Raw genomic sequence first — 7,617 nt, 5'->3', positions numbered from 1 at the left:
TTCCTCTCTAAAAATATCTAGTATAACCTATACTTACAAGAACACGGATTCAGGTTTTTCTTCCTTCTTTTAGTGGTTTGTTACCAAATTCCTCAAATTAACCCAAGTATGCTGCAAAGGATAGTCCCTAGAAGTCTAGTCCCATAAGGTGCTTTGTGAAGAGGCCACCACGTAAGGACAGTCGGATTAAGATCTTCCCCTACAGCCTCCCAACGTGCACTTGTGCAGTAAAGCATTTAACTTCACACAGTAAAGAAACTAGTTTTATTTCTCCAATTGCTTGGTAACAGCTAAGTTATAAAGAATTAGTGGTGCATGAAACTTATTTGGGGAATCACTATTAGGCCTTTTTGTTGTGGGAATAATACGAGCATATTCAACAGAAACTGAAACCACTGACTTAAATAGATCAATTCTCTCATTTAGAAAAGAAGATGCAGTAAATAATACAGTTAACTCTATCATAATACCACCAGAGTGAATGACTATCAGGTGTCAGACTCTGTGTTAGGACACATTTATCTAATGGAGCAAAATGTGTTCTTATCAATGATCTTTAAACAGAATGGAATTTATTGAGCATCTACTATTATATTTTATCCATCACTGTGCTTTAAATTTGTTCTTTGGGAATTAACAACACTTCTGGTCCTATGATAAGATGACAGACTGTGGAAATCCATGTAAACCCTAAGTAGTGTGGCTGTGAACTGAATCTAGGTCTCCCGGCCTCTACCCTGTACTCTGCCAGTTCAAACAGCTTTACCAAATCAGTCCTCAGAAAGGACCATCCAGGGCAGTGCAGTTATGAGCTGCAAAATTGCAGCCTAAGATTTGGAGCTTACTAAAAGGGATACTTGAAAACTGACCTGGCAAAGTAATCAGTAGTGAACACTATCGAAGCTTAAAAACAAAACTGCTAACTACTATGGGAATAAAAATACTTAGCACATCCCTGTTTAAACTCTCTCTGCAGGACTTCCCTGGAGGTCCAGTGGTTAAGATTCTGTGCTTCCAATGCAGGGGGTGCGGGTTCGATCCCTGGTCAGGGAACTAAGATCCCATATGCTGCGTGGCACAGCCCCAAATTTTTTTAAAATAAAAAATAAATAAATAAAAATAAACTCTCTTTGCTTCCATTTTTTTTTCATTTATCAGTTCTGGGAAGCATCAATGACTTAACCACAGTTCACTCTCTTGCTAGATAAAATAATTTCCACTGCAAGAGCTCAGCAGGATGTTGACTTACGTGCTAGAACCAACAGAGTATGCTACCATTAGGATTGTATGGAGACTCCAAGCAAAAGATTTTCTCCTTAATATCACCGAATATGCCCTTTGCTTCCATTTAGTTTTAAAAGAACTGCCATTCGAGATTACAAAGAGTGCACGATCCTATGTTTAAGAAACAAACAAAAATGTTTCACAATCTAATTAATGCACCAAAGTCATCATTCATAAACCACTCAATATAAACAGACTGTATTTTTAGAGAGCACCAATATTTTAAAGATGTCTTTTAAGAAACAATACCAGATTTTTATATCTGGGGGCCTCTAAAATCATCCACAGCTCCCTCCAATGAAAGGTGATCAGCCTGGGCCTACGGCTTCCCCCTTGAAAATGAATGAGCTCTACTTAGTTCCTAAACAGCCTAATGGTTCTTTATCCATCCTTGGAGTGGAATCAGATCTCAATATAACCTAAGAAATACCATTACAAATCAATGAACATTCCAAGCAATATAAAGTTTAAAATAAATATATTTTCAAAACGCATTTTCTTCCTTAAAAAAGTTAACTTTTCACTGCATATGTTTACAAGGTTTAGAATTAGGTAAAAAGGAAAGTCTGTCTGACACACAGAAGAATGGTACTTTTCCACTTGCCCTGAAAGGCCAAAAAGAATGACCCGAACTACATTTACTACAAATATGCCCCGAATCCAATGATTTAACTAATAACTCTGAAATTGTTTCTAAGATTGTGAGCTGAGATAAAAATAAATATGCTCAATATTACAGAATATAAACGAAACTTCGATTTTCTTTCTGAATTCTGGAGATTCTATTAGGGTTGGGTGTTCTCCCAGAAGGTAATGCAAATCCCTATTTTACCTGTGCAGATATGTCCTCATGTTTTTTATTTAAAATTATTCTGATTGTGTAACGTCCCCAGTGTCAGTCACCCTAGGCTGGTAAATGAACTATAGCACCATTCAATAAGTTTCATGCAACAGTCTAGCTAGACACCCATGAACAAATCACACATGGTCAAAACAAAAATGTCATAAAAATATTTAGTGAAAAGACATATTTTAACTCCCATTTATGGATTAAAAAATACAAATAAAATTTTATATTCAGCTTGTAACTGGCTCAGTACATGGCCTTATTTCCTAAAATCGTATTGTAGCATCTTTTGAAAAATTAAATGCAACTTTATACCTTTATTAATAATGTTAATAGAGGTAAATATTTAAACAGTATACTCATCCCTGGGTCTCTTAAAAAAACTGAAAAGTCAGTATAAGTTTAAAATTTTAATATTTATAAATTTAAAAAATTTTACACGTGCTGAATGGTAGCAGTGCTAACATTTTGTGACCATTAAACCAGAAACTCACTGCATGGAGCCTTTTCCTTTGTACAGAGAACCAAATCACAATACCAACCTTTGCAATCTGTCAATAATTGTATGTGGTAAAAGACACCACACCAGGTAGCCCGGGCTCAGGACACACTTGAGGTCACATCCCCGTTAGGTACATAGTGCAGATGCAGTGTTGAATGTCAGGCTCGGAAAATTAGCTGTTAGTACATTCTGACAGCTCCTAAGAGCTGAGAGGCCTCAGAAAACAGACTTAGAAGAAAAGCCAAAAACAAAATCTCTCCACTGCTGGGAAGTCTGGGACCAGGCGAAGAGCAAACCACGGAGGACGAGGGGGACAAAGTTAGTTTGCAGTGTGAGCCTCGGGGGGCTAACACACGGGCCTCCCCGCCACCACGTTTCCGCCTTTACAAAGGCTTACGTGTACAGAGCTAGGGGCCAGAAACACATCACCTCATCCATCCTCTTTAGAACAGAATGGATGCCCATTATTAAGCTTTTATCTTTACCTGAACCAAATACAGTCTTTGGCTAAATATGTCATGGGTTCCCATTATAATCAATCAGGAATACTTCACATTTCTTACATCTAAATTAAATTGTTTAAAGTTCAACGTGAACCATGGCACTCACTGCAAATTAATTTGAGCTCAGCAATATACCTAAAGCTGGACGTTTTAAAATTTTAGAAAATCAATTTTTCAAGAATTCTTAGATGCAGTGTTTTCAGAATATAGTTACCAAGTCAGAGAATATCCACCTACATTTTAAAATAATTTAAAACATTATTACATCCTCAAATCAGCTATGTTGTTTTATAGAGGAATTTACAGAAAATTATAATGTTAAGCACTCATATCCAAATCAGTGCCTTATTCTCTGGTTTTGAAAAACCCCTAAGAAGCACTGAGGTTTCGAAACAGTTAATATTTTATTCAGGAGCTAACAATGATAATCACCTGTGAGGGACAGCGAGCCTGCTGAGGTCTAATGGCAACACCTCTAGTGACAGAGGGCAAACGGAAAGAAGTAAAATTGTAACAGACAAAAATAGTATTTTAAGGGTCCAACTGACACTGTAAATTAAAATACTCAAACTTGAAATCCTTGAAACTGACAACTTGTTCCCTTCAATACTTGAGGGGTTCATACAAGTATTAACAGAAATGGGAAATATGGTGATAGGAGAAATACGAAGACTTGACATTTTTTGGTAGAAGAGAAAGTTCAACCAAAGACAGTAAGGGAAGTTAAATAATGCTGACTGGGGTAAGCATCACAGAGATGTTTGGTTTTGAAATGCAAACTGTGAAAAAATAGTAGTAACCATCTCCTCTGAACAGAGTGATGTTAATATAATTAGAAACACGGTTTACAACGAAATAAGACTAAATTCTTAAAACCAGTTTGAAAAAAATTACAAAGCTTTTTTACATAAAAGGTCACACTGTTGAAAACTCACTGCAGTGATGGTTACATGCCACTGTCTCCCAACAGATGAAGGGGCAGCAAGGACACTGTCAGATACTGTCTCAGGTGGCCTACCCCCCAGGCAGCCACCCATCCAGGACCACAAATGCAAACCAATCCTTCAAACAGAGCTACAAGAATTAGTTACAGGTGCTGCCACACAAATACAAACTGTGAAGGTACAAAGTCTGCAGAGACTGTGCCTTCAGAAATAAAAGGGCCAAGGAAAATAAAAGCAAGCAAAGACTGAACTGAAAACGGAGGTGATAGGATACTGTGTATGAATAAGAGAAAGTTTATAAAACACAGCATTATAAAAAATCAAATACTCAACAGTGTCCCTTTAACATATATAAAAAGGGGCACAAATAATGTTTTTGTTTTTAAAACTCCTTTGACAACAGTTTTGGCAGTAAAAATCAATTTACTAGAATTAAGCCAGTATTCTTGACACCCACTGGGCCAAGAGCATTAAAACAAAACCCCCCAAAACTGAAAAGCCAACAAACATAGCTGAAGACAAAACTCGACAAAATAAAACAAAAGCCCCAAACTAAACAAATATCCAATCAGGAAAACAAACTGCGAACAACTGAAAAGAGCCTGGCTGTTGCAATTAAGTGGCCTTTCCCACTACCTAAAAACGGTGGTGGCGTTTCCTTCCAGTTTGCCACTAACCAACACTCTGATGATACCTTATGTGTTATTTGGTCCAATCTGAAGAAAATCTTGTTTCAGTTAAAAGTGGTCTAATGAAAATGCAGGACTGTAATAAAATCTGGGCAAACAGCAAATACATCTGTCTAGATAAAAGATATTAGATACGGATGCCCTTTTTGTTTACCATGGCATTCCTTTCCTACTCATCTTTATTTTCAATAACAACTTGATTACAGTTTTGTCGCAGTCAGTGGACCAATCCAGTCGGCTGCGTGTCTTGGTGCCCTTAGGCAAAGGAACAGGGACATATTTAGCTCACAAATGCTGGGCGCTAGGGAGCTGGGAAACATGAAACACCAGAAACAATGCAAACAAAGTGACTACCGCTGCCTCTGACTTCAAGTTCTTTAAGGGAAAGAAGAAGAAATCTAAAACTAAATGCACTGTCCAAAGTATGTTTAAGAACACAATAATACGTACACTTCAAAAAGAGTGATACTAGTTTTGCCCTAGATGTCTTTTAAGACTTTTTGCTCCACCTCGGTTACTCAATGGTGATCGAATTAAAAGAAATGTTCCTCAGAAAGCCGGGGCTCTAGGCTTTGCTTTCATCTGCGTCCAGCGGCACCTGCCCAGGCTGGATGGAATTCAGATGCTCCGTCTGGTTAACTGCAACTGCCAAGAGCACGGAGCTGCCCTCACCGCTGTGCAGCAGTGCATGGGAAGGCGCATCCACTCTGTGCAGTCCAGCTGTTAACACCACATTCGGAGGCCAGCCGAGCACACGATGTTAAGGACGGGACGAGAAAACCCGCCCCTCGGAGGCGCAGTTTCAGAACGCGCCTGTTACTGTGCTGTGTGATTCTGACACTGAAGTGGGCACAGTGTCACGTGCCTGGTGTTTATAAGTTAGCTTTCGTTTCCATAATTTAAGCTGGCACATAGAGTTAAGGGGAGCATGGCAGCAGTACAAAAATCCTGATTAGAAAAATCAAACTACAGGATCTAAAGTGAGTTTTTTAATCTCTTAAATTAAATTTACGTGGCTCCTGTGAAATGAGTATAATACCCACTCTAGGATAATTACTGCCCTAATGTCCCAATGTGTAAGAGTCTATATGAATCAGTAATTCACACCCTTTAAAATAGTTATTGCTTAAGCAAGCCATTCAGAGCAAATTATTAGCCATGGGCTACGTGGCTGGACAGAAACATACTCAGAAAGTTACACTACATCTGAATGAGCCTTTCATTTCACCCATAAAACCACATAAATACACACAATCAAAAGGGCCCCACGTTCACAGCAGCTAACACCCTAAACCGACTCTGAAGCATCAAGACTTGATTTCTTACTAAAACAAATCTGCTTTTTGTAATTTCTTCTTAAAATTAAGGCAATGAAATGGCTACAGTTCCTAAAGTTCTTCTTATGGAACAAAAATATACATGTATTTTCCTCCTCAAGTTCAGGCATCAGAGTAGGTTCACAAAACCTGCAATTACCAGGCTGCTGTGACACAAGACAGACAGGGAGAGCGTGGTAACAGGAAGCCACAAACACCTGGCGGTGCCCTTCCCCCTGCCCAATCACCTCCCCCTCCTCCAAGGGAGGGCTGGGCAAGCACACACCTCTAGAAGCTTTCCGGCCTTCTGCACTGACTGAAAACTGCAGGGGTGGCAGAGGAGAGGCGCTTATTAAAACCAAGAATCCAAGGTCCAACAAACAAATGCTGACTCTGAGGGTCTGTCTACAGGTGGGCCCAGGAATCTGTCTTTTCAACCGGCTCCTCAGTGATGCAGATGAGCAGATATCCAGCTGATATCTGATAATGAAAACGCTAAACTTTGGGTAGCCACCTAATGCTTTGATAAAGAGGGAAAAGGCACTGAATACGTATTTCACGGTGCCCATATCTCTTTGCACATATGTGGAATTTCATTTTGAGAATCTGAAATAACCATTCAAAAGCTACAAGACCTACGACGGACTGAGGGTAACGCTTCCCTGCACCACACAGTGCCCTGCCAGGCTCCCAAAATCCAAACGGCCAACGAACTGACAAAAAGGACAAGACTCAAGTCAACTGTTAGCAATTCAGTGCACTTTGCAGGAAGGATCTGATTAAGCATAAAGCTCTGTTGTTTATTTTACACAAAGGAGACCACCAACATTTGCCATAAACTCTTCTAAACTCTTCAGGAAGGCCATCTTCTGCTTCCGGTCCAGCACAGGGGGCGTGCTGCTTGCAGTGAGCTTGTTGAAGGCGTCTGCTAATCTCTGGTAAATAACTGGGTCTTGCTGACTTGACAGTAATGTTTCAACCAGTTCAGAATATTCCGCCTGTTGAAGAGATAAGTACACATAAGAACACGCACCTTCCTCCAATACCACATGAAATGCAAAGGAGTGGGCTATGGGGGTCCCAAAGGCAGGGTCTGACAGCTCTTTTGAATATTTAACATTTACTAAAAGTTTACTGTCATCTAGGTACTGTTCCAAGCTTTTCCATTAGTAACTCACTGTTTTATAACAACCGTGTGAGGAAGATATCGTTTATATCCCTGTTTTACACACCAAAGTTCTTCCACACAGTGAGATCACACAACCTACCCAAGAGCACAGGCCTCTGAGCAAGAACCGGCCATGCGGTGCCAGAACCCATACGATCACCTACCTTGTCACGCCGCCTCTTCCTTCTGTGTTTTCAAAGCACTTTTTTTTTTTTGCATTTTACGATAGATTCTTAGTACGACAGATTTACAGTAGATTCTCAGGCCCTAAGTCTGCAAGCTGACTCTCAGATTTCCAGGAGGTTTACGCAGACGTCTTGCCCACACGGCGGCAGCCACGACACGGCAGACGCGCACGCGTGCA

The 7,617-nt window shown here is 39.9% G+C and overlaps 1 protein-coding gene across 5 annotated transcripts in view; it reads right to left on the bottom strand.

Annotated features, from left to right (window-relative positions):
* Positions 1–1,860: 1,860 nt before the first annotated feature.
* Positions 1,861–7,617, bottom strand: part of XPO4 (exportin 4) — a 110,507-nt gene continuing 104,750 nt past the window's right edge. For 4 of the 5 annotated variants that reach the window (XM_029209885.1, XM_029209884.1, XM_029209886.1 and 1 more), the window contains one exon: positions 6,842–7,083. In XM_029209885.1, the coding sequence (XP_029065718.1) occupies positions 6,886–7,083 (198 nt within the window). In that variant the 3' untranslated portion in view covers positions 6,842–6,885. Of the gene's footprint in view, positions 7,084–7,617 lie in introns of all 5 variants that reach the window. The other variant, XM_029209883.1, reaches the window with a different exon arrangement.

This window comes from Monodon monoceros, unplaced genomic scaffold (genome assembly GCF_005190385.1).
Source record: "Monodon monoceros isolate NGI ecotype Baffin Bay Population unplaced genomic scaffold, NGI_Narwhal_1 Super_Scaffold_8, whole genome shotgun sequence".
In the NCBI taxonomy this organism is placed as follows: Eukaryota; Metazoa; Chordata; class Mammalia; order Artiodactyla; family Monodontidae; genus Monodon; species Monodon monoceros.
Note: the sequence above shows the minus strand (reverse complement) of the source record. Positions and strands in the feature narration are given on the sequence as shown.